General features: G+C 37.0%; 1 protein-coding gene across 7 annotated transcripts in view; it reads right to left on the bottom strand.

Annotated features, from left to right (window-relative positions):
- Window positions 1-27745, bottom strand: part of RAPGEF2 (Rap guanine nucleotide exchange factor 2) — a 184422-nt gene that overhangs the window by 56672 nt on the left and 100005 nt on the right. For 2 of the 7 annotated variants that reach the window (XM_066548225.1, XM_066548228.1), the window contains exon 1: window positions 12943-13072. The exons of 3 other annotated variants lie outside the window; for them this stretch is intronic. In XM_066548225.1, the coding sequence (XP_066404322.1) occupies window positions 12943-13002 (60 nt within the window). In that variant the 5' untranslated portion in view covers window positions 13003-13072. Of the gene's footprint in view, window positions 1-12942; window positions 13073-13837; window positions 13989-14150; window positions 14210-27745 lie in introns of those variants that run through there. 2 more of the 7 variants (XM_066548227.1, XM_066548226.1) reach the window with 2 other exon arrangements.

Below are 27745 nucleotides of genomic sequence, written 5' to 3'. Positions count from 1 at the left end.
AAAACATTTTAGTTGTTCTTATTGGTAGCTTCTTAGTAAACACCTAAGTACTGTGTAAATTCCAAAGAAATTTTTTTAAAGATACAAATATTTAGGGAGTTCCTGTGCATAGATGCAAAAACTGAGCCCTGTCTCCATAAAATACCATATTAATTGAATGAAATTTGATGAAAATTTAAAGAGAGACATGACTAATTCACAAGCAATTAAATGGAAATTTTGTTTGAAGTCTGATGGCTGCAGCCATGTCAATGCCACCCTTGGAGTTTTAAGTAAAGGATTATCTTTGCTTTAGAACATCAAGAAAGAGCTCAGGAGAAAAGTGGGTGGAAGTTTCCACTATTTTCCTTGACTGACAATGGAAGTTGCACACTTCTGCTTCAGCTCAAATAAAAAAAAAAAACACAAAGAATTGCAATATTACAAATGACACACACGTTGACATGAAAGCCCTTGCTAAAGCTTGTTTTTCGAAATATTCTGATTGTAGCATTTTCTAATATCAAGAAAAATGTATATTGCCATAATCACTAGTCTCAGCTTGCTAATTGCACAATATTGAGCATTTAAAACAATGTTACAATTGTTTTTAAAAGTTGGACATCTACAAGGCAATTAATTTTGATTGAAAATGGGGATGATGTTATTTTCAAATGTGAATTTCCAAAGAAAGACTGCTTAAAAAAGAAGTCTGTAGATAATATTTTTCAGACCAATGCAAAAAGTAAAAAGATTTCATATTTGCATCACAGATAGTATAGGTAGTCTTCCTAATTTTCTGGCTAATGAAGAAACAGTACAGTAACAAGATAAAATGTGTTTTAATGACAACCATTTCTCTTTATAAATGATTAATGTTGCAAAATCTTCAAATACTATGATTTTACCATAAATACAATTTTTTAATGCTATACTAACATGACTACTAGTCAAATAGTTTTGTTACTTATTTTATGAGTTTTGCAAGTGCAAATGTTCTCATGCCATGGCAACACAACAATGGGGAATGTTGCTGTAACACCCCAAGCTTTGCTTGCTACTTTACACCTGTCCTCAGATGGTAGTCAAAGAAAATTAATGAAAATGTTTTACTCTGACACAAGTTTCCAAAACTGTATGTGCTATCATGCCATCATGCATTCCTAATACCTCCATAGTTTCTGTTCTGTCACACAGAGCAAGATTCCAACTTCTATGAACAACTCAACTATTGAGTACTTTAGCCAAAAACCTTATTAGTGTGTCACACTGTGATCATAGGAAGGGAAATACTAAAGGATCATTCTTCTTCTTTTCATCAAGGCATCTTTAAGAAGTGCTACAGTGCTCCCTAAATTCTGGAGCACAGTGCAGCAGCAACTGTGCAAATCCATTTAAAATTATTTACCTATATCAGCACAGAAGCATCTCTTACAGTAATAATATCTCCAATAAATTTTGAAACAACCTGCAGAGATTTTCTTTGTAGTCCAAGTGACATTTACTCAAAGCAGTATTATGTAACTCTAAATTTCATTAGCCTCCCACCTTGGTTTTTTTTTTTAAATTGCCTAACTTTTACAAATATCCACAACTACATTATGAGATAAGCAAAACAACAACGCCCCACATGGAGCCTGTTATAATCAAGGCTGCTTTGGAGTGAGCAGACATTGTCAACTGAAGCACCATGTTATTCTGCTTAAAATGCTGACATTCATGTGTGACTTTTAGAAATTCATCTATTTGTGTCTGTGCAGGTGTGCACACAGAGTTTAAATCATCCCTTATGCTCCTGCCTTGCGTCAACAGCATCCTAAAAACACGACCCATGTAAAAACTTACATACTCTACTGACACCATGAAATGTTTCAGTGGTGTTTATTTAGGAAGAGATTTTTACATCACAGATAGCCAAGCTGCAGAAAAATAAGCAGTAGAGAAGTCAGGTTGAAATACCAGGACCAGAAACTGCAGCCCATTCTACAAACACAATCAAGTGACATTCATCTTTTTTCTCCCATCTACCAGAAGTTAAATGCTGGAGTAGTGTGTGCATTTACATGGTCAAGGTGTGTGGATTTACCTGAACTACTGCACTAGGTCACCTTGCCATGACCAGATAATTTGAGAGCCAAACCAACTGCTCATTTACAACAGCACTGAAATGGCAGTAGCTGTTTGCTGTAACACATGGGGCAAGAGATTTAGAAAGTTACTTTCCTAAAAGTGGTAGACATTTTAGTCATTACTACACTAAGCATGTTATCTCTGGATGCTCAACTGAATAAAACCCCAGTTGGAGCACTGAACATCCACTTTAAAAAAAGTTCTAAAAATAATCATGCTACTCTAACTCAGGAATTCCTAAGTTTAGTTTTCCCTGGGTACCATCATCACAGAAGGAATACTAATGTACAATACTAATGGAAGTTGCAGGTGTAGGAATGACATTTAACTGCCTAAACAACCTCTTCCTTCAACAGGAAATAAGTAGATAACTAGATTTTCTATATCCTACTGCTGACATGCACGCCACTGTTTGGGAAACTCCACTTGAGTAATCATTTATTTAGGAAAAGCAGCTGTATTTTTCAGGGACCTTGAAAATATCTGCTAAATGGAAATGTCTAAAAATCCTTTGCCCTGAAATGCAAGAAGTCTCTAATCTTCCCACAAGACACAAAAAAACAACACCCCAAGAAAAAAATTTAAAAAAAAAACCAAAAAAAAACCAAAACCAAATTGTTGTTTGTAACAAAAACAAACAACACAATGAAAAAAAAACAACCAACAAAACCCCCCAAAAATTCCAACAACAACAATATTATCAACTATTGAGAACCTATTGATTTGAAAATGAGCAAGACTGAATAGGACAGAAATTCCCAGAGTCAGATCACAGAAAATATTTGCACAAGTCATACACCAACAGGCAAGGAGAGGTACACCTAAATACAGGCTTCCATAGCTTTCAAAAGAAACTAACACTGTTCTCATTTTACTTTGACTTTCAGTCTGCTCCTACAGCTGTGAACAACTTCAGTTTTAAAATAAAATATGAGTCTTTGCTGCTTTAAAAAAAAATCCAGTGAACAACCATTTCCAGACACAGAGTTAATTATTTAAGTAGTACATTTTACTAAGGCACCAAAATCCATAAATTCATGCATTTTCCTTTTCCTCCTGGTTCCTTAAAAGTGAGGACAACAGAAAAAAAGAATATTCTACATTATTTATGTGTATTTAAAAAGAAAAAATCCCTCTACAGTTAGCTACTTATTCAAAGGCCAAAAAACCTAGCTGAAAATCCACTGGTCAAGCAGGATTTTCAGCAGGTCAAGACTGAAAAGGTGAATGAGACACATCCCAGTCTGACATTTGAATCTTTCCTGAGCAACCTAGCAGAGAAAAGAGCTACTGCCTGCCAAGAATTTGGAAAATACAGGTTCCTTTTCCCCTAGTTTGTTATCAGAAATACATTAAGATTTAGAGGCCAAGCCATACCTTGATTGGTGAAACAGCACAGGCAAAGAGTGCTTGTTTTGAAGAGCCTTTATTTAGCTCCTTATATGTAACGAAAAAAACCTTACATGTAAAAAAAATAAAAAACAAACCCTAAAGAAACCAAACAAAAGCAACCCAAAACCAAAAAAAAAAAATCAAACCAAAAAAACCACAAACAAATCAACAAATTAACAACAAAAAACAAATCAAACCAACCAACAAACAAAAAACCCACCAAAAAACTCCTGAATAAATGAAGAGCACAAAGAACTTACTTGGACTAAAATGAGAACAGGGCTGATGGTTCAGCAATCCTAGGATAAAGCTAACTAAGAAATAATTCCCAAAATTCAGTTTAAATTTCACAAAATCTATAACGATTTTTTTTTCCAACCATGACCAAACACATTCAGATACAATGTCCTTCATCACCCAATTTTCAAGCCATCAATCCCACGACCAACAGCAAATGTATGGCCCAGTTCTGTACCCAGGTTCTTTTCCAGGCTTCCCCATGCTCTTTCAAATCACCCTGCATTAGACCTTCCTGACATTCATGCAACCCCTACAGCATTTGGCAGGCTGGCAGGCACACAGCAGCAGACAGACATTTAGGAAACAATGCCATGGATGGAGGCCTAAGAGCACAGCCCAGCTCCCATTCTTCTGGCTCTGCAGGAAGAACAGCAGCACAGAACAGAACGAGCCTATTTTTAACAATAAAACAAGCCAACATGAGCACACACACAAAGGGAGACCCACAAAATAGAACAACGTCACTTTTATGAAATCATTCTTCAGAGGAGGAATAAAAGAAGAAAGCTTTAAACCAATTCTTCTGACTTGCAAGGTCACAGTTTGGAGTCAAGCTATAAACTAATGAATCCTACCTAGAGTGTTTGTCCAAAGGACCCAGCACACAGCACCTATGCTTGCAAGGGAGTGACAGGCTGCAGTCTCAGATAAAAGGAGGCAGTGTTTATACACTGAGGGAAAGAAGTCCCAGGCTGAGGTATTTGACCATCAGGTTCTTGTCTGGGTTTGCAGCATGGTTCCCGGCTGTCCCTATGTCTCTGAAGATCAGGTAACTGCAGTCAGAAAGAGGATGCATTACTGCCACCAAATGCTGGCATATGGTCACCAGCCAAGCCTGGGACAGTTGAAATAAGTCATCTACAGGTAGAAAGCTACAAGGGCTACATGGAGCTACATTTTATGGCATTTGTTAGCTTATTAACAGATCCTAAATGCACATATAATGTAACGTTTTTCTCTTCTCCACATTCTAACTCACAAGCCTGCTTTTCCTCTATTTTGAAAAGCAGCTGGCTCTTGATCCATGTTGAGAAGCTGGAACTGAAAGAGAAGGCTGGTGTTAAACCAGTTTGCATATTCCCAGTCCAAAGGAGAATGGTTGTCTCCATCTGCATCTAAGAGCTGGAAGTGCCATAGAGGTATGCATACATTTGAGTGTAGAGAGTCACAACTGTTTTCACATTCAAAGCAAAATCTTTTTGACATTTTGTCAAATGGTTCACAGCTTTCTGCTGTTTACAGAAGTCACTAAACAAATTCAGAAGACATGTAAGGAAAAATCAGAAAATCCATTTGAATTAAAGGAAGGGTAGTCACACTCTATACACCACAAAGGACAGGAATTATGGAAATTGTAGCAGATCAAATTATTTTATGCCTTTTTAAGGTGTTCTGGACAGGGTTTGGAAGGAACACCATATTACTGGAGACATCAACTTGACTGCCTAAAACTCAGGACTTGGGAAATGCTAGAAAACTACTCAGTCCAAGCTGTGAGGTTTAGCAAGCTACTTCCCATTTAGGAAAATCCTCTTTCACTTTTCATGAAAAGAGAACCAAACATGCCAGGATTTTGTGTTCCAACATCTGCAATGGAGACCAGCGATTGCAAAAGGACCTAAGGCCTTATTTTTAGCTTTTTGGGCAGCTTAAGGTTTAGGCCAAGTATAGAATGCCAGGTTAGCTGTACACCATGAACCAACTGGCTCCTGGCAATCCTGCAAGATTCATATTTGCAGTGAGAGCAACCCAAAATGACAAATATAGCCTTTTGCCCAAAGGACCAACATTCTTGCTAATGGAATTAATTGATTCTTGCAGTCTAGTAACCAAGTCCAGCACCACAAGAGTAAATTACAAACACACACACAGAATTTCCTATGTTCCAGTTATTTCACCAAATGTTGTGAACTTTCATCTTTCCCAAGTGACAAGTAAAATCAAATAAATTTGGGCAATAGCTGATTTCCTTCCCTACACCTCAGACTTATTAGGGACCAAGCAGCAGCACTGCTTGTGTTAGGTACTATTATAATGTAAAGCAATTTACCTTCAACATCACCCACATAACAGCAATGCAATCTCTTGTCCTTCATCTGTCCTTCTAGTATCCTCATACAGAACAGGGGGATTGGAAGGAATGATAAACACTCCAATAAATTTTAGCTTCTGGGCACAGGATCAGCTTTCACAAGTAACCCACTGAGCAGAGACCCCTTCAGCACAGTTTATTCTTCTCCTGGTTCTCAGCTGAATCATCACTATCTCAAAATGAACAGCAAAAAGACTACTGGCAAGCTGACAAAACTGGAATAACCACCAACTACCCAATTCTGGGATACCATGCGAGTGCCAGTGACATTTCTGTAACAGACTGATAGATTAAGCATGCAGAGGTTAGAATCCTAAAACCTCTGCAGAACTCCTGGAGTCATGACACACTTCTCTTGCTCTACACATTCTTAAATATAATATTGACATCTTCTTATTATGCTACCATATTCTTAAATATAATATTGACAATGAAATGTGGTGGGTACATGACTCTTTGGTCAAGGGTAAATCTCAAGACATTCATATTTCGTGTTTCTCAAATCCTTAATATTAACCATATTTCTCAAACACTGGAAATACTGGTTCAGTATTACACTCACTTGCAGAAGTCCTGAAATACCCTGTCAAGTGGGGCTTTTTTTCCTCTTTCTAGTAGTATTACTTCTATTAATTTCAAATTTTAGAAAAAGCTACCAAGAATCCATCGGTAATAGTACATTAAAGAATGTATGATAGTAGTCTCGTCATATATCTGCTGCTGCAATTAAGGTATCAAAAATAAAAATCAGATTTTAATAAAATAACCCTAAAATCCTGAAAATCTTGTCTTTATTTCAGTGAAGCAAAAATCACACCCATGTGTATTCAGTGAGGGATTAGTAAAATTAGCTCAGTTTTTCAAACATCAGGGATGCTGTTAAGGGGCAATTTGTAGCAATTTAAAGCCTAGAATACAACAATGAATAAAAAAATTTGCAAGACAATTGAAGAAAAACTTCAAATAAGCTTTAAAAAAATTACATTTCAGAGTTTCCAGCACCAACATCATGATCCCAGAGTGCTGACGGTCTGAACATACCTTAAACGTTTATGCAATTCTAGTTTAGAATTCAGAAATCACACTTCCTAATGCTCATATTCTTAAATCATTCCTGCTATCTCTTGATATTTCATTGATTTTGCAGACAACCTGCAAAGTTACAGAACTATTCTGCAGATAAGCTTCATGTTAGCAGCAGAATACAGAACATGAGACATCTCCCCTCGCTTTTGCTGCTGGAGTGGTACCAGCAGCAGTCACGACTGCAGAAAAAAGCAGCACAACTCACAGCATTTTCTAATCCTCTTGTCGGCTACATGTTTCTTTACATATCACTGAGATCCCCTGCCTTAGATAATTAAAAATTAAATTTCCCAAAAAATCTAACTTGCTTCCTCTCACTGGAATATTTTTACCATTTTGTTCACTAAACTGTTGAGTTTACATCACTTGGAAATGAAGTACCAGCATTAAGTATCACTGATTAAAACCCTTGAGCCAGTATTCAGCAAGGGACTGCAATTATTTTGCAGGTGGAATAATGAACTTGAGATACTGAGGCACAGGATTTCCTTGGTTTTCTTAGTGCTTGCTTCTAGTTACAATGGACTTCATGCTACTCATTGTGTATATTGTGAATTCCATATTTAACTTATTTTTAACTTAGGCTACTTAACACAACACATTATCTCTGCTTTTTAGAGTTTTTCTTCTTCCTATGCCTTTATTAACTCATAGACTCAGGAGCAAGTCAACAATATGTTAAGGGATTTAGAATTTTTTACTTCTTTTGATGTTTGGGATTTTTGGTTGCTCTGCTAGTTTTTGGTTTATTATAATTGTTGGGTACCAGCAGCTCTCAATTGCAGCTAGATTTTCAGCACATCTGATGATCAGGCAGGAGTGCCAACAACTCAGTAATAATAAATAGCTTTAGTCTCGCAGTCTCAAAATAGCATTTTGGAAGAAGCTGACTTTCCTTTTCAGGTTCACATCTGCATTGTGACTATAAATGCCACATTCCAGTATGCAGCATCAAAAACATCACTCTGCAAACACTCCAACAGCACCACTACATTTGGCCACTTTAGAATATAAACCAGAGCCATAATACGAATATGTTGTGAGGTCTGAAACTCTCTTACTTCATAAACTTGGTAAAAACTGTCCTACTGTGCAATATTCTACATCAACTACCCATGTTGACCTGAAAAAATTTTAACTACTTCATTACAGGTAAATGGCAGCCTTTCTGGTATGGTTTTGAGGCTTTTCTTTTTTTTTTTTTCTTTTTCCCTCTTCTCCTCTCACTTTGAAATATGCTGTGCAATCCCCAGGCATTGAAACCATAACAGAAAGATAGCAGGACATCTTCTATGTGCCAAGGATGCTCTCATTGCCATCTCTACAGGTCACTAAATGCATTCACAGTCATTCCTCTGAAATGACCCAAATTTTGCCATTTATAAGCTTTAGGGGAAATCTTCAGTTAAATGCTGTCCTGCAGAACAGGAATTTAGCCAGAGTCTACCACAGACCTCTGGAAGGATGCCAGGCAAGTCACCTAGTATCAACCTTTTGTATGATCATTAGGCTGTGAGTGCCTGAAGTGGGCTGATATAGAATTCTCATGCAACAAAATCCATCCTTTGAATGCTTACTTAGATCTTCCTGTGCTGTGGAATGACCATCTTAAGCTCTCAAAATTCTGCCCTTATGTTTTGCCAAAGATTTGCTTCAGCAGACCTTACTGAAAAATGAAGATAATGCCACCCCCGCAATACCTTAATTATTTGCCTGAGCACTGTAGTTACAAGCTCTTGAAAAGCCACAGAAGAGAATAATATTTATGCTTTTCTCTTCTGAGTAAGACTTGAATAGTACACCATAAACACAACCTGGCCTTTTGAGCAATGAAGCTGGCCCAAAACATCAAACAGCTGCTCATTACAAAGCTATCCACCTCGAGATAAATCTTGCAGAAGATACATGGTCATGCAATTAAAGACTCCATCATAATGCACTTATAAAGAGGTGAAAGACTATATTTCTAATCACATGAAAAATCCACAAGCCTCCAGAGAGGAATTTTTTTTTTAAAATATGCAAATTAAAAGGAAAGGAATAATCAGAAGAGGCCAAACCAGAAATCTGGTTTCAATAAGTGCTAAAAATAAAGGTGCCGAACAACCAAAGATGATAATCTGTATCAAGTCCCAGAGAAATGTAATTCATCAAGATGAACAAAATCATAACCATCAGCAGCTGCAGCAGCTAACAGGTCATTACTACCTAGACAGATCTTTTTCATACATCTATTTTTTGTTCCAGATACAGACATAGAAATGAGCTTAGCAACTGTAGCCATCTGATCACAACACCACACCTTTCCACAACTTAGTAGTGCAGTGTGATGCTCACTCAAAGGACAAATAACTACATCATCCTACATTTATTATAGGAGTCAAGGAAAAATACTGATGATCTCTTCCAGTAACAGAAAAGGATTTCTAGAATAGTTCTAGATTTCTTAGGAAAGCATGCCAACAGGCACCTTTACTACACATCAAACTAAAATAACCATGTTTGAACAATCCCCATTCAAGACTTCCTCAAAATATCACTCATTTCCTTCTCTTTCCTGGTAGGGAAGGGACCCCTGGCACATGACCACAAATCTTTGTGAATTAAAATATGGTAAGAACAACCCAAAAATTTGAAAAATAAATAAAAATACTGCTTCCAATATTTTTAGTAATTCAAGACAGGTTGAGCACATCAAAGATGGCAGCACGCATGACCACTAAAGAAGTGTCACTGTGCCAGCAGCAAAAGTTGTCCTTTAGCAGACTTTATTTCAATTACATCTGAAGTAAAATTACACGTTCTTACACGTTGTCCATAAGCCACTCCAGTGCATTGTGCAATTCATGAGTTGTTAATCAGTACACAGTCATATAAGAACTATGCATCTCAAGTCCCATTTTTACAAGTCATTATACCTGTCAATTTTTTCATTTTGGTTTTTTTTTTTTAGTTGACCTTGAGTAAAGTTCCTACAAACAACAGATACAAAGGAAAAACAGAAATGAGGTCAAAAGCTAAAACCTTACAAGGCCCAAGCCTACAATGGGAACCTTCATGCATGAGACCATCATGTGATTTTTTTCTACATAATAAACCAGGTGTAAGATGCAATGTGTGAATCTTTTCAAGAGATTGTTTGAACATCCACAAAACAGTATTTTTTGCAACATCATTCATCTTCCTAAAATTTAAGATTAAGAAAATTGTAATGAAAGCCCTACAAAGCTGGTTGAGAGGACTCCTATAACCAGCAAGGACACAGCCAAACATAATGAACTTACTGAAGATGCCCCATCCCTGGAAGTGTTCAAGGCCAGGCTGCATGTGGCTTTGAGCAACTTGGTCTAGTAGAAGGTGTCACTGTCCATGCCAGAGGGGTTGGAAGAAGATGGTCTTTAAGGACTCTTCCAACCCAAACTATTCTCAGATTCCTTTAATTACACAAAATCTGGTAAATTACATCAAATACAAGAACAAAGCAGAAGTATTTTTGCAACATTCATTTTTCTGCAACATTCATTTTTCTGCCATCTTTCACCCACAGCATAATTTTACTCCCTGTTAAACAGATGACAGTAGTTGTGTATCAAGAAACATCACTTTCAGATATGTGCTTGTAGCACTGATTCAAACTCCTCCAATTTATGAAATATGAGGCATGTAAGATCAATACACTTGATTGATGCTGCTGACTTTATTTTTTATATTAAAAAAATCTAGGAAACACAAGAGCATTTTTACCCTTCCTCTCTCCATTTTCACCATGATTAAGACAATGGCCAGTTTGCATACCACTTTCACATAACAATAGATTTAAACCATATCCCTCATTCCCTAACTAAACTAGTGTGAAATTAAGATTTAACAGCATTAAGTAAAATTAATTCACAGAAATTTGTGAAACCTAGCACAGGAGATTTTTGCATTCAGTTCCAGATTGGAACTGAATTTTGCATTCAGTTCCAGCAAATCAAGCTGTGAGACTCTGGGTGGGGATGTGACAGAAGTAATTAAGCCTCTCTCCTTGAAATAAGTTCAAGTCAGATATCAATAAAATATTTAGAATTCTGGGAACATACTAACATAAAAATAACTCATTACCAGAAATGAATAATTCAAGAAGTTTTCCCTCTTAGGGAAAGTAAGATAAAGTCTTATGCCTTGGAACTCCAAACTTCCCTTCCCTCTCTATGAAAAACTTACATCTTTTAATCTTACCTTCCAAGGAAAATAATGTCTACCTGCTGAACAGGCATGAAAAGTTTCATTGTTAATGCAGTGTTTTTTGCTGAGCTAGTCTGTGTGCTAACAGTTTAAAGTTCTATATAGTCTTTAAACTAAGTCGTTTTTTCATGCAAAATCTGCAACTGCATGTCTGATAGTATGATTTCTTTCTCTTGCATATATGGGGACATTTATAAAGCAATACCTTGACCTTTTTCCTTTTACTATTCCTACATTTTAGTCCAATATTCATTTTGGAGAGTGAAATTCATCTCTGTGATTTAAATACCTCAAAGTTATATAACTAGAATATGACAGAGTTTGTAATGTAGAGTTTCTGAAAAGCTAGTTTACTTTTTTCCTTTATCTAGAACTTAATCAACTTAACTTAACTTATCCTTAATCTAGAACTTTTCATTGACATTCTTTGGAGAGGAGAAAGAGCAGGAAAACATATGCAATACGTATGCAGCTTTTTTATTTTATTCCTATTTGCAAATTCAAAGTATCCTATTCTATTTCAGCTTCTTCAGTGCTTGAGTTTCAGGAGGAAAAAAGGTGGGTTATGTTTGGGGTTTTTTTTAGATTAAGTTCTAAATATTTCATGAACATCCAACGGTTTGGTTACATGAACTCACTTATACTTAGAACGTAATTAACAAGGGAAAGAAACAAAACAATCTACACTAAGAAACTGTGATATGTTGCTACATATGTAGGAAAAATTCACTGGACACATTCTAAAACATTTCTAGATTACTTTCTGTATTTCTACACAATCAACACTGAATTCTTGCCAAAAAAATGTTCTGCCTTCAGAAAGTTCCTGCTATCACCTCTTCCCACTATTTATGATTCTTTAACTGTATCTGCTGAACATACTGTTCACATTCCCATGTACATTCTAAGACACAGTAGTCACAGAACACACATTCATAAATATCTTCCCAACAAACAAATGTTAAGATTGAAAACTATATTGAATCATATAAAATCTAGCATGAAGGTTTAAACATTTTAACTGAGCAATAAGGTTCTATACATTTTTATAGAACTTACAGAACCTTTTTGTCATGCAAAACCTAAATTTCTAATTCCTGACACCTGAGGCCTTGTTAAATAATGTTTGCTCTTCTGCTTATGAATGCATTTTTCCCAAACAATAAACACAGGCAGCCTATGGGATTAAAGCATGACAAAGGTGTAGCTGACTCATGGGATCAATTAGAAAGCATCAGTACTTATGCCTTTTGTTCATTCCATGTTTTACTAACAGTTTCTGCATTTCAGCATAAGTGTATCACAGATGTTCAACGCCATGCTACAAGGCAAAACTACACTAGTACCACACACTAGACAGAATAAATCTATTCTTATCATCACCTACAATTATATCACTTGTTATACAGCTTACATATTGCTTTAAAGTTTTAACAAATGCATAATGATTTTAACTGAATGCTCAAAGCCTCCTGCCCAACCAAAGCATGTCAGCATTTTTCCAGCTAATTTTTAACATTCAAAAAGGTCCTAGAGAGTTGCTTTTTTTTAAGCTAAAAACAATTTCAAATACAGCCACCGACATTAATGCCACCTCAGGTGCAGCTTTCCCTCCAAACCCGCTATGAAATCCACAAGCAGGAAAGGCAGTGAGCAGGACGACAAGCAGCTTCAATCTCCATGCAGTTTGCCCGTGACAGGTTATTGATAGAACAAACAGAATTTGCAATACTTACTGAGTGTTTCTCCTGCTGGCCCATAGCTCCATGGTTAGCTGGGATTGCAAGTGGTTTCATAATGAAGAAACATAAGCTGAACTGAATTTACACATCATGTACCAATTTCTTATGGATGGCAAGTCACCCTCTACAGCATTAAATTAAAAAGAGGCGGAGGGGGTGAAACCAGGCTGGAGCTAAAAGTGTCACTAGTGGTAAGCTCAAAACCCCCCTCGCACTTGTAGTGCAGAGCAGCAATCCGAACGACACCGTTCGTCTCCATTTTTGCCACACTCAAAGTCGAAGCGTGTCAGGACGCACAGAGCCTGATGAAACCCTACATATCCAGCATCCATTCAAGGGAACAAAACCATACCCTGAGCCTGAGGAATGGGAAAGGGAAGGGGAGGGGGGGGAAAAAGGACGAAAAAAAAGCTAAAATGGCTGACTGCACAGAGACTCCCTCAAAAAGGCTTAATAGAGTATTATATTGGTCAGGGTGCGGGAACCAGCCTCCAGCACTCAGCCAAGCATTGTTAATACTCCTGTTTCATTTGCAATCACACACTCGCAAATGCAGCCTCCCCCCTCCCGCCACCACTACCCTGCACTCCCCCAAAATCAGGGCAGCAGCGCACACGAAGAGGGACCTCCTCCCCTGGCTGCTAATGATGCTGACAGAGTAGTGACCAGTGATCTCTGTTCCACTCAGCTAACCAAGTTTGCACAATTAATCTCAGCAGCATGACATTGATGGGCATTTAATTTTATGATGCCTGTTCCTCACAATCGAGACAAGCACTTCTACCGCCCAAAGAGTCAGCAACAAAAATACAACAGTTACACACACAAAAACCCAGAGAATCATGAGTCTGAATGCAATACGCCAATATAATTACGTTATTGTGCTTACTTTGGAAGACCATGGCTGCAGGCAGTTGGCATAGCAACGCACAAGGAAAGCCATTTCCTGGGTAGAAAGAATGCTTCCTTTTCTAAATAAAAAATTCCTCTTAGGATACAAACGGCATTGCTGCTTCCTGCAGAAAGCAAAGACACTGAAGTCTGTCTCTTAACCTGCACACAGGCACACACTCAATGCAGTTCGAGTGATGTAAGTGGATTTCTCTCTCTCTCTCCTCTCCCTCCCTCTCCCTTTATCCACCGAAATATTCCAGTCAAATGGAAGACACATTCCTAGAGGCTCGCCCCCTCTGATACTTAACTGTTTCACTCATTAAGGTAGAGATGGACAATGCAGATAAAACAGCAAGCTCCTGCCTGTGTCTGGTATCAGCCTCGGAAGATCAAGGCATCCCCAGAGGGGAGGGATCCGTTCGCTGCTGGCTCCTAAGGATATCACTGAAGTCAGGGTGGGAATGAGGAGCCACGTTTACCTCGCCAAATCCTGAACTGAACACGACTTTTCAAGAAGATAATGCTATAGCAGAGAGATCACCTCCCTTCCCCCCCCATCCCTCCACCCAAAAGAGAGCTGCTGCAGAGCTGTAAACATTTTTATCACGTATTTACAAACAGTGCACTTGATGAGCTCGCTCCGATTTTCAGCAGCTTCGCCCTTTCACAGGCCAGAGCCATCCACCCACAGGGTGTGGGAGGTACATGTCCAGGCACCTTTAACATAACCATTTCAAGCCTTTCTGAATGGAGCTGCTGCTTCTCCTTGCACACTGAATACACAAATTCTACTAAAAACACACAGGTATGAGATCGACATAAACATGGCATTTAGAATTCTCCCCTCAGAATGTAACTGCATCTTAAACTCAGAAATGTCTCCAGTCACTCCCATTTACACTACACCCCTCCTCACACTGTATTGGTAAAATCATACTGCAGATTGCAGAGGAGCTGAAATGCAACAGGGATGTGCTCAAGCAATAAATTGTCAGCCCCATACAATGCACCTCTGAAGTGCCCCAGCTTTGTACCACTTGACACAGGATTGACCAAGCTAGGCACATGACCCACTTCCATTAGGCTTCAACTTTATACAGTTCTCTGTAACATCTTTACAACACATTCTTTAAAATCAGAGACCATCTGGCTTTACAATAACTTCAAAGTATTTTTTGCCCTAATAAGGACAATAGAAAAAAAAGATGGAACAGTTGTTACAGAGGCAAAATACACAGGAAAAAAATTGGATACTACAGAATGCTATGTCATACAATCTGCAGCTGCCTTCCCCCAAATTAACATGTACACTGATAATGAGCTTAGTTTGTTACACACTGATTTCATTCACTTCTGGCAATGATTGCTAGCAAATGAGGCTATAAAAATTAGTGAAAATGAATTCTAGTAATGGTGGAGAAGATCCTGAAATAATCCAGTCTATTTTTTGCAAAATTCTTCAATGGACACAGTTTCATATACAACATTTTTTAAATTGAATGTATTTACATTTATGTGACTTTAATGACACTTATGCCCTTGGTCTTTAATATATTCTAAAAGATAAGTTATTCTTTAAATTATTCAATTACAACAATTACTTTAGAATTTTGAAAGTCTTTGTCATGTGCCAGTGCAACTAACAGATGATTTTAGAACATTAAATTATGCTTAAGCCTTGTAAAACAGTTTAATGCTGAGCACAACCAGTTTTCTGATGAAGTGCTGATTAGAAGTAGCAGAAGATATGAATTCTAGGAAGCTAAGGCAAACCCTCTCTAGTACAAAATTTAAAAATACTACTTGTTGACAAAGCAACTGAAATCCTCTTCAGTCTGATTGGGTGGCTTTGTGGTTAACTTAATGAGCAGAATATGAGTATTTTATGCTCATGTTAAGAACAAAATGAAGCTCTGCCAAAACAGAAACATCTCCCCAGAGCAGGAAGGCAGCACATCACTTTCTGAACTCCATCACACACACAACTGTCAACATGCACCCTCTCTGCATCACTTGATATTTCCAGCTGAAATCCAGCATAGGTTTCTGTGCCATAAGCCTTCCCAAGTAACATGGAAACATGATTAAACCCATCAAAATAGTAGTGAAACACAAAACTTTCATATAATATTGCCATGAAAAACTTTCTTATTACTTATGCTGGTCACCACTATATACCTCTACTCATCTGTTAGTAAATAAAGCCAGTAGTTTGTCCATGAAGACAAAAACTATTAACCTAACGAAGTTTAATTGACACTTGCATGCATCAGACTGACAAAAACTTTGTGGTTTCCAAAACAGAAAAATAAGCCTCAAAATGTGAAAAGTGACATTTATGAAATTAGGTGAAGACAACATCACTCAGGCAATTTGTGAGTCAAAACAGCTTTAAGAATAAATGGTTGATTCCATTCCCCTACTCCTTCCTCCTCAACTGTCACCATTTCCAGGTATGGTGTGACTGTACATACTGTCAATTTTCAGTTCAGAAAATACTCTCATATAATTTATTTAAAAAAAAAAAGTATAAGTCCAGTGAATTGTTATAGTTTACAGTGAAAAATGATTGGAATTTAAATCAGTGTAAAACACAAGAACAATATATTGTGGAAAGTTTCTACCATAAACAAGTATAAATATATCACAGAAAACCAACCTGCAACTTTTTGATCATGGGTTTTTCAAAACCCATGTAAGAACTCCTTGCTTAGACTTAAAAGTTTGGGGGGGGAAGGCAAGACAGTTTTGCAAATGTTTTTAGGCTACTAAAGTGAAACGTTAATACACCTGACATGTAATAATTGCACATGATGAGCTATCCCTGGCTGCTTTCAAAATACTGTATTTATTTTTAAAAAATCTAGCGTCCCTTTATGAGTCACAGAAAAGAACATTAAAAAGCCATTTCAAAAGCAACTACAAATGTATGGACATCCTAGGACTACCCCATAGGATTAGGGATTCACAAGCAAAACTGAATTCTAGGTGGAAATTGGTAAAGACCTCAGCAGCATGTATCATCTGACTGTAATGTCTCTCAACTATTTTACATTCTAGAACATCATCTCACATGGATATCATTCTCCTAAGCAGTGCAAACAATGCCTGGAGTATTAAACCTTTTTAGGTTAATGACAAATGCTGCAACAACAGATTACCTCAATTCCTATATTTCAAGCATTTACCTGAACTCACAACTATTTACAGAATTACTTAAATTTTTATACACATTACATACACAGAGACCATTCTTTTCCTGAAGTACCTCAAAATCCAAAAGTATCAGCATATTTTCCCCTTCCCTTTAAACACAATGTACAGTATCATTTCCTTCATGCTCAAATACCTAGTCAAAAACCAACAGAACACTCTAAGGTCACCGAATTTACTGCCACTGCATGACTCCAGTAGCTAGAAAAAACATTCACAGTGAAGGGACAATTACACAGATATTACACAGCTGTGTAGGTGGAATAACAGACAGCTAAATTGAAGAGTGCAAAAATGGAGTACATAACTTTAGGGAAAATAAGGCAGACCTATCTTCTTTTTTGCCCATCCTCCTCACTTGGAAAGAAGTTTAAAACTTAAATTTAAGCTAAGGGCTATTGGACACAAAACTGCTAAAGCTCCCAGGAGCATGCTTCTGAATTTTATAGTGCTGGGGTTCTCTGCCTCCCACTAACCTTACCAGAGAGATTACTACATAACAATCTGTTGCTCCCATCAGATTTAAAAACACCAACTGAAACCACTAAAACCCAGAACAATAATTCACTCAAAATGCTACGATACACTTATATGTCCCATACAATACATAAATCTTATTCTAAAGTATTCAGACAAATTTACTGCCAACAATTTAAGTCTCTGGCCGTATGACCTGACTTCACGCAAGCGAGCTCCTATTTATCACCATAAAGCAAACATGGGATGGTCTAGGCATACCTACCCCATTAGTGTTTTCTCAAGAACTTTGAGAAATAAATAAATAAAACTTTTAATAAAACTGTTGAATAAAATAAACTTTAAATAAAACTGTTGAATAAAAAGAAAATTACCAATATGTTCTCCAAGGTACTAAAATACCACTTTGGTCAAAACACGCAGATAAAGTAACAGTATTTGGCATGCTATTTTTTTTTTTATTCCTAAGTCTGTGGCACTGCCATCACTGTAACGATGTCCACTGCACAATTGGTAACACCAAAGCAAGACTTATAATGCACTGGCATGTGCTGTTTTGATAACATTTACTAATGTTACAGACCATTTGAACAAATGTCCTTCTGTTGAACTGCTGCTGCAGATGAATCTATAATCCAGATCTTTAAAATAATGAAAAGCCCAGAGCAGTCAGGCTGGTGCCTCAGCTGGGTGGATGTGCCAATCTTCCCTCTGACAGCAGACTCATTTGTCACCTTCTGTGCACAGCACAGCAAAGTTTTTATTTGCATGCTGTCCATCTTAAAATGGGAGCAACTTACAGTATTCAGCTAAACTACTTGCCATTGAATCCTCTTATGTTTGATAACTATATTAGAACAGATATGAAGAAAACCTACGGATGGTCACTTATCCAAAATGTGACAAGATGTCCTATTTCCAGAATATCTCTCAAAATCATATATTACATACATATATATATTATATGCATGTTTGTCAAGTCACTTTATGTGATGTTTAACTGATTTACCTGTGATTTTTACACAAAACAAAGCGCTCATTCTTACACAAGCATAAAGTTGGATGTATGGCTTTAAAACTATACATTATCATTATTTAAAGTTAAAAATAAGGCATAAAATTTGCAATATTAATGACTTCAGTTGGCAGAATGATCACAGATTAGTTTCATTTCTTTAACTGTTTCAGTACTTCAGAAGTGGAAAAAATGCATTATGTCAGGATAGATGGAAGTTTTCCCAACACTTACAAAATTTTCTCACGTTGGCGTAATGACTAGATTTAACAATGGCATATTAATTACATCAGAGAAGGTGAGAATGTGCTTTCTGTTCCTAAACTGGGGAGAAAAGCATGAAAACGAAACAGCAGATACACTTTTAAGGTGAAGAATCGTGATGCCAAGCATACAGGAGTAGCAAGTTTTCTTTACCAGATCTAAACAGCACTTGGACATCCATACCTGCTGGGGACAAGGTTCACTACTGAGATACAAATCAGCCCACTATCTTGGAGGAATAACAAACCAACAAAATATCCACAAAAACTCCCACATATCATCATGTCCATACCAATTTCACAGCAGGAATCCAGGGACATAAGTCCTTCACTTAATGGGAGGCAACTCTAAAATTTCACATTCTTTGCTGTAGAACAATGCAGGAAAACTTTAAAGAAGATGGATGACTGCATAACTCGTCTATGTGTATCCTACTGCTTCACTGTTAAAATGTAAAACCAAAACTCAGATATTTTTCTGAGGCCAATCAACTGTCCACATTCTATATTGTTACGGTCACTAGTAGTTCCATTGAAACCTGTTACCTGAAATACACTGACATATTTGCATTGCAAGGATGATTGTGGTGGCACAGAACTGAATGTATCTGAGACCAACCAAGGCAGGGGAACAATTATTTAATGTCTCGATACAAAGTATTGATGGATTAAAAACAAACGAACCCCACAATTTGCAGTCTCCTGTAAATGCTAGCTGGTATTCTGTTGTTTTTTGTTGTTCATTTATTCATTAGGTGACTTCAGCAGGAGTGAAGGGGCAGTAGTTTTGTTCTAAGCTAATACAATATGCTTTTCTGAGGGCAACAAGGCTGGTGAGGGGCTTGGAACAACTGTAGGAGCTGGGCTTGTTTAGCCTGGAGAAAAGGAGACTCAGGCTGACCTTATCACTCCCTCCAACTCCCAGAAAGGTGCTTGTAGTCAGGTGGGGGTTGGTCTCTTTCTCCAGGCAGAAACTGACAGAACAAGAGGACACAGTCTCAATCTAAGCCAAAGAAAATATAGGTTGGATATTAGGAAAAAGGTTTTTACAGAAAGGGTGAAAAAGTACTGGAATGGTCTGCCTGGGGAGGTGGTGGAGTTGCCATACCTGGATGTGTTTAAAAAAAAAATGGATGTGGCACTCAGTGCCATGGTTTATTGACTTGTTAATGCATGGGCTGGACTTGATGATCTTGAAGGTCTCTTCCAACCTAGTGATTCTGTGACTCTGTGTGTGTGTGTGATTCTAGCAGTTTCTTACTTAGATGTTTTAAGGGAGAATCTGAAATTTTGTTCTAGGTGCAGATGTAGACAGGACCAGCAGAAAACCAACAGATTGCCTGTTCATCTTTTTTAATGTGGACTTGGACCTCTCCCACAGTAGCTTGCTACTTATCTCTGTTTGAGGAAGTTTAACTTTGAAAGAGCTGGTTCCTGTTAGAGAGAATTTTCACTCACTTCAGCTGTCTGTTGGAAGGAAATAACTGGTTTTTGTCTCCAGCCACAGTCTCATGCCAGGAGACTCTCTGAAGAGCCTACTCCAGGGGTTCCCAATTAAAATCAACACTGAAGAGTTTACCAGTGTAACATCATTTTCTTTTGGGAGAACTCTCTCCTTGTGCCCTTGCATATCCTCTCTTGTGTAATGCACCATGCACTAACGTATCTCGAGAGCTTTGTGCCCTGCCTCCAGCAACTGAACAGAAATAATTTATACAGATCTCTCATCAGTAACAAACCCATGCAATTTCATATGTCCTTTACTTTAAAAATAATTATCAAGCAAAATTAGCCAAATTGGTTTTATATAGGAAAGAAGTCAAACCACAACATCATATCCTTCAAATAAAGAAAACTTAATATAAAAGTCTAAGAAATGCCCTTTCCCTTTCCCTAATTAAAATAAATCAGGAAGCCAACTACCATCACTTGATGGATGTCCCATTTTGCAAATGTAACACTACATTTTTTCCCTTGCAATTACAAGATCAGCTACCTAGATACAGAAGTGTTAAATAAAAATAGGTAGAACTGCACCTGCCAGACTGAGTTTCCCTTGTAATTTGGTTCTACATTGCTTTGTATTCCAAGACTGGTGTCAGAATTCTTACTTTTAAAGTGGTCTTTTGTGCACCACAGATCATTCTAAAACTTTAAAACCAGTTAGCTGCAGGCCTTTTATTCACCAATTAGTGTTCAAGAGTAATACATAATTTAGAAGTAAAAGGAAGGAAAAGTAAAATATTTTGTATTGTAGGACATGCATACACACATGCATATAAAAAAATGAAAAAGTGTGAGAACACAATATGTGTAGGTTTTCTGCCAGGCACATCAACAATACATATAACACCTGCCAGCTGTTCCAGCTGCATGTTAAAACTTTACTGTCTGAAAATTCAAATATAATTTACACTAACCACTCAAACCTTAAGCCCAGCTCCCAATGCCCATTACACATACAACAGAATACTAACACTTTAACTAGACCTTACATTTTAAAAAAGGGTTTCTAAAAGGAAAAAAAAAAATTAAAATTTTTTCCATCAGAAAAGTGCAAATACAAGGAATTTAAAAAGTGCATAAAAAGTATGTTTACACCATAGGGTGGTAAAGGACAGGGAAAGAACTCACAAAGCCTTGTGGTAAATTCAAGGTAACTACCTTGCTTTACTTAGGACTTGTTAGCTCTCCTGAAATGAACTGCTACTGAATGAAGGAAGCAAACATGGATAATGGCATTTACACTCAGCAGGATCTAGCCTGGGCACTGTAATACACACATCTACCCAATAAAGTTTATCCATCACACATTAGACATGCTCCAGCACCTCAATGTCCTTTTTGTAGTGAGAGACCCAAAACTGAACAGAGGATTCCAGGAGCGGCCTCACCAGTTCTGAGTACAAGGTGACAATCATTGCTGATCCAGGTAAAAATGCCATTTGCCTTCTTGGATCTTGGATCATTACATTTTCCCCATGTTCAATTCTATAGTTGCTCTAGGATATTTTAGCTACTAAATTTGTTAATTTTTTTAGAGCTTTGAAATTCACTCAGCAAAATGATAATTTGAAACTAGTCAAGTCAAATACAAGGCTTTATTAAAAGTACTCAGAAACACCTAATAATACTAATAATTTTATCTTTAAGTCACTATGACAAGCTCAGGTCACATAACAATGGCTCGGATGCTTGAGGGAAAAAATGAACTGACAGCTTCTTTCCATCCTTTAGTGGGCAAATAACTGCACTACTATTATCACTCATGATACTGGTCTGTACAGAAATGCCAGCATTGAAATGATCTGTATTGGCATTCTACAAATATAATATGACAGATCCCATTTCCCTGTATGTACTTTATAGATAAACAGTGTTTCTAACTGAACAACCCCATTCTAATGAGGATATCCCTTTACACATGTGTATATTTGCTTTTTTAATTTTCCTCAGCTCTAATCACAGAATCTGCTGAGTTGGAAGGGACTCACAAGGATCATCGAGTCCAATTGGTAGAAATACAATATTTGTATTTCTTAAACTTGTGCAATGATCAATTTAGAAAAGAGTTATGAAAAATCCATTTTTCTGCTGCATGGACAACTTTATGCTTTGATGACATACCTCACATTTAGTTTTACACCCTACATCTCAGAAAAACAATCTTTTGTACAGTATAAAAGAGCACATCACAAGTCAGTATCAGCAATAAAATTGTGCTACTCTAGAAAATCTAGCCTGTTATTAACCAAAGTTTTACGTATGTGTGGTCATTGTCAACTCTACAAGCTGTAGACAGGACCCAGTGCATTAATATATGAAAAAAAAAACCCCTCAGAAATATTACTGACACTTCAGTTGCAGAAAATACTGCATGGCTTCAATGTTTCTCTCAGTTTCCACTTCTAATCACAATTACAAATCCAGTTATGACGTCAATCTGAGCCCTTCCAAAGGGAATGGAAGAATAGTAAATCCCAATGGATATGAGAGTTCTGCAGTAAGGATGATGTAATTTATAAAAATAGACAACCTCTGACAGAAGCTGCAAGTTGAGTAAATAACACTGCATGTCATTAATTTTGCATTAGCTTGCCAGTAGTAATTACTAAAAGGATGATGAACTAACAATTTTGCTTTGCTTTGGGTGCTACACAAAATAAAATGATAACATTGCTCATATATTAATAATAATACAAAACTTAATACATAACTTGAAACAGTAACAATCCCTTACAACAGGGGTGAAGAAAGGAAGCTGTGAGGCTAAAAAGGTAGTGTATTGCCAGAACACAGGAATGGGAGTTACTTATTGCCATTATAACGTTACCAGTGGATGCTCCCATGAAGAAACATCCAACTTCCATAAAAAACATGGTTACCATGAGCTGGCCAAATCATCTCAAGCATTTCACATTTCAGGTGAAATTATCCCACCATTTTTGTAGTGTCTCACTTCAAAATGCACCTAACATGTATAACACAGTCACATTCTTCAGGAATTAATGTTACTGCATGTGTTCAAATATACAGACTATATCCATCTATTTAGTATTTTGCATTACTTCCCATTATGATGTGCACACCAAGCTCAATTGCAATCATGAGCAGATCATCACTATCATAGAATAATAAAAGCAGTTGCTCTTGAAATTACACACTGGATTTTGTAGATGAAGAAAAGCAACTTAACAAATATCCTTCCAGGTAAAAGGACACTTGCACTTGGCAGTATTCAGAATTAGCCCTTTTATTAATGGAACAATCAATACAGTGTATTTTACTTTCAACATGAACACTTGAAATGTTAAATGAATTATTTTATACTGTTTTGTTATTAATAGAGACAAGTTTGTGTGGGCAAACAAGCATGCATTATCTATGCTAACACGTTTCAAACTGCATACCACACTACTTCTCATCAGCAATACTCTGCAAATTTAGGTGTGTACCCAATTATGCTTTTCTGCTGACATTACTTAAATTAATTTGTGTCATAACCAGGAACAGAGTGAGTTCAGTTCAAGTTTTATTTTAAAATAAAGGCAATCTTCTTGCTTTCATTTTGCCTAAGCCCCAGAGGAGAACCTCCTCAGTTTCCTTCCTCTTCACATTTTTCCTCTGTCTGGAGAAATTCAGTTACCAGCAAGTTCCAAAATCTAATCCATTTAAATAGGTCCAGGTACCATAACTCATACGAGCCTCTAAAGCCAAAACCTTTGAACATCCTGCACTCCAAACATTTCTGACAACCAAGTCTATTTGTCCCCACTTGTTTCTGTGGGCACTGTTTTCCTTTGTAAATATACTTGCAACACTTCTAAGGTCAAAGATGCTTAAAAAATTCTTTTTCCCTCCAACCTCTCCACATCCTTTGCACCTTTTCACAAAGTCAAGCTTTCATTGTGTCTATCACACTTTCTTGCCCACTGTCCCATCAAATAATTTTCTTAGACATGGTTCTTTCTCCCTAAGAGCAAGCTTTTCTTATTGTTAATGTGAATACTCATGACCAAATCTGCTGTTTGTATTTTGTTTTAGTAAGTGATCTTGTATTAGAATAGAAGTTCTATATATTTCTAAAAATCATCAGAAGCATTAAAAGCTGCAGCTATTTACAGGCTTGAAAGATTGACAGTGTTCCTTTAAACAGATTTCTTGTAGACTGGGTATCTAGCAACCACTTCTACTGACTCAAACTAACTTAAAACAAGTGAAACTCCACAAGACAACTAAGTATGCTGTGACACTGGAATCAACTGACTACGTAAAATACAATGCACTAACATGAATACAGTTTATCAAGCTACTGCAAAGTCCACACTGTTGAAAAGCAAGCACATGTGAGGTACTTCATGATCATATGTGTGGTCCATGGAAAGACATGCAGCAACACGTATTTTACAACATAAGCAAACATGCAGAGAAGCAATGGTATCCTGCTGGTTCTTAAGATTAAACCTCATCCCAACTTATACTGGACTTCTCCAACAAAGTGCAAAAAATTGAATCAACTTCTTGAAATTGTCATCTCTGTTAACAATCAGAAAACACTGCTTGTCATCTTATAAACTTCTATATCACTTCAGTAGCCACACACTGAATAAAGGAAAACAACCAGGGTTTTGCATCTAATTCAGGCAGGAAAAAAAAGGGTTTTTTTTTAATCTTTCCTAAATGTAGCAATATGAAATACAACAGTTTTATAATATTATTTTGCAGACAAAAGAAAGGTAAAGGCAAATTAGTTTCATAAAACAATCTGAACATAAATTTTCAATCCAGGTATTTTAGATTCTTGACAGACAATGGGAATCCAAAACTTTTCAGAAAAAAAAAGGCTACTTTGCCAATGTTTTACACTATTAGTTTTAAAATAAGATAGGAGCAGGAAGAAAGTTTTCTACAATTTGCTACTAAATGAGTAGGCTCTTATCCTTTTCTAAAAATAGCACACACACACACACAAAAAGCTTGAAAAAACTCTCATGTTTATTTTTTCAGGGAGTCATGGCTGCAGATCAGATTTGACTCAGCAACATTAGACACTGTATAATTTCCAGCCCTCCTCTCATTCACATTTTCAGCCAACTCTTTCAAATAAAATCCAGAAGGAATACTTGTCTGCCCTAAACACATCTGACAGTGCTCCACAGCAGTGTGTGAGGATGAAATTGTTACATGCCTGTAACTGGGGTGGAAGCCGGGGTTATCGATGGCTCTGTGCCCATTACTCTTTTCTTTCCAGCACCGGATAAAGGGATTGTCACCCCACGTGAATCTCAAGCTGAATGGGATAAAGAAGGCTACTAAAGGCAGAGAGCCCTTCTGCAGTGATTTCAGCAGCTGGCTGACAATGCACTAGCAGCAAATTTCATAAGCCTGTTAACTAATTCAAATCTAGAGAGATTCACACAGAGTAAAACACCTCACACCATCTTTCTGTCCAGGGCTATCCGCAGGTGCTTCAGCATTATTCTTACAGGCCTACCTGCAACTCCACCCCAGTAAGATTTGATACTTCGCCTTTAGCAAAGTAAAGACTACAGTACAGACTAGCAAAAGCCCACATCTCAGTTTACATACCAAGTCTAGAGAGACACACACTATCACAAACCAGGGAGTTACAAGTCACAGCTTGTAATCTCTATGCCACTAAACAACAGCACCTTATTTTGGACAAAGTGATTTTTCCTTTATGAGCTTGTGTCAATTTATGCCAAATATTCCATACATTATATACAGAATAGCCAGCTCAGCAACACTCAGACTGAGCATGACTAATTCTTCACACATGCATTGAAGCAGCCACAGAGTTTACTGGCAGTAAGATACTACAAGAAAGTCTATCCTTTATTAAAATCATTCCACAGGTGACTATTCACTTTAAAGTATATTAAAAAAACCCAAAACAACAAACAACAGTCTAAAGCAGAAGTAAAGCCATGTAGGTTCTCAGGAGAATGGGTTCACACTTGTTTCAGTCAAATCATTCTAAACAAAGGCTTTGCACTGAAAATATGATGTAGCCTTAAGTATACGTACACACAGAATGAAAATCTACATTCAGGAGTTAAAATCCTATTTCTGCTATTAAGTAAGGAGGCATTAACACTAACCTAGTTAAAGATGCTTCTGACACATGAGAAGCACAAGCAAACATTTTCTAGATTCATTTGAGAACAGCTCAAACTTATAGGCTTTAATTTTTTCTTTCGCGAAAAAGAACTGATCAATTTTACCGAACTATACAGGTGGCAAAAAAAGGATGTAATTTTATCTGTGTCGTAAAACACATTCATTTTATTTCCATTTGCAATGAAGTTTCTATTTTCCTTACCCTAGAAACCACCAACACTTGTTCTAAAAGTAATATGCCTGAGTACCGATACTCAACATTAGATTTCACATCAAATGATCTTTCAAACATTAGGGTAAGTTATAAAATACTACAGAGTCTTTCAAATTCCTACCATAATTTGAGAAGTACATTATCACCCTTAAACATAGTGTTTTAGTAACCATAGGTTACTCAGAATCATGCCACTGAAAAACTGGGGAGCACTGATCTGAAGATAAGGAATTGGGTTCCTAAAAGAAGTGTACTATACATTTTGAAGGAAGAGAACAATTCAGCCCAGAAATCACTTGTTTATGATACTGGAAATATATTGAAATTTCAACTCTCTAAGTGTTTTAGATAAATGAATTTGACAATGTGACACAGAAGGAACTTTTAAAATAAACACATTTCCTGATAAAAAAATAGCAGGAAAATTGACAAAAGCAATGTTTGAAGAAAGGGAGAATTTTTAACCTAAATAAAATTAAGTCATTTCAATTTGTTTTCAGTTCTATCACAAGAGATTTCTTAAGCATAAAAGTGGGGACATTTGACAATTTAATAATACACATTCTTATCAAACATTGTATCTGATGGATGCTCAGAATTTATTTTGGCATTGACAGGTGCAAATGCCCCTTAAGTTTAAAAGATGCCACTCAGATCTTCAGATCACTTTGAGAGCATTTGAGGATATCTGATATCAGGAAAAACGTACATATTTTGTTTGGTTTGGTACCATTCCAAGATACTTGACTTATTTGGGCATCTTCTTCTCCCTAGTTTGGCAAACCTGTGTTTCAGATAATGGCACTTCAGACATACTTTGCCTAGAAAATCCAGCCTCTTTATACTGAGTCAGTAGAAACCATCAGAATGGAAGACAAGCAAGAAACACCATGGCAAAGCCTCTTTAGTTTCTTTACTGCTCATCCTGTCACACTCCACTTCCCTGTTTTACTGACATACAGGTACTAAACAGTGACAGGGGGCCAAGTTTTTAAGTCAAAATCAAAGATTAAGTCCTCTGAGCCATGAAGGAGATACTTGTGTAAAGCACCTGCCAAACACTAAATATTTGATATACAC

This window comes from Molothrus aeneus, chromosome 4, assembly GCF_037042795.1.
Source record: "Molothrus aeneus isolate 106 chromosome 4, BPBGC_Maene_1.0, whole genome shotgun sequence".
NCBI lineage: Eukaryota > Metazoa > Chordata > Aves > Passeriformes > Icteridae > Molothrus > Molothrus aeneus.
Note: the sequence above shows the minus strand (reverse complement) of the source record. Positions and strands in the feature narration are given on the sequence as shown.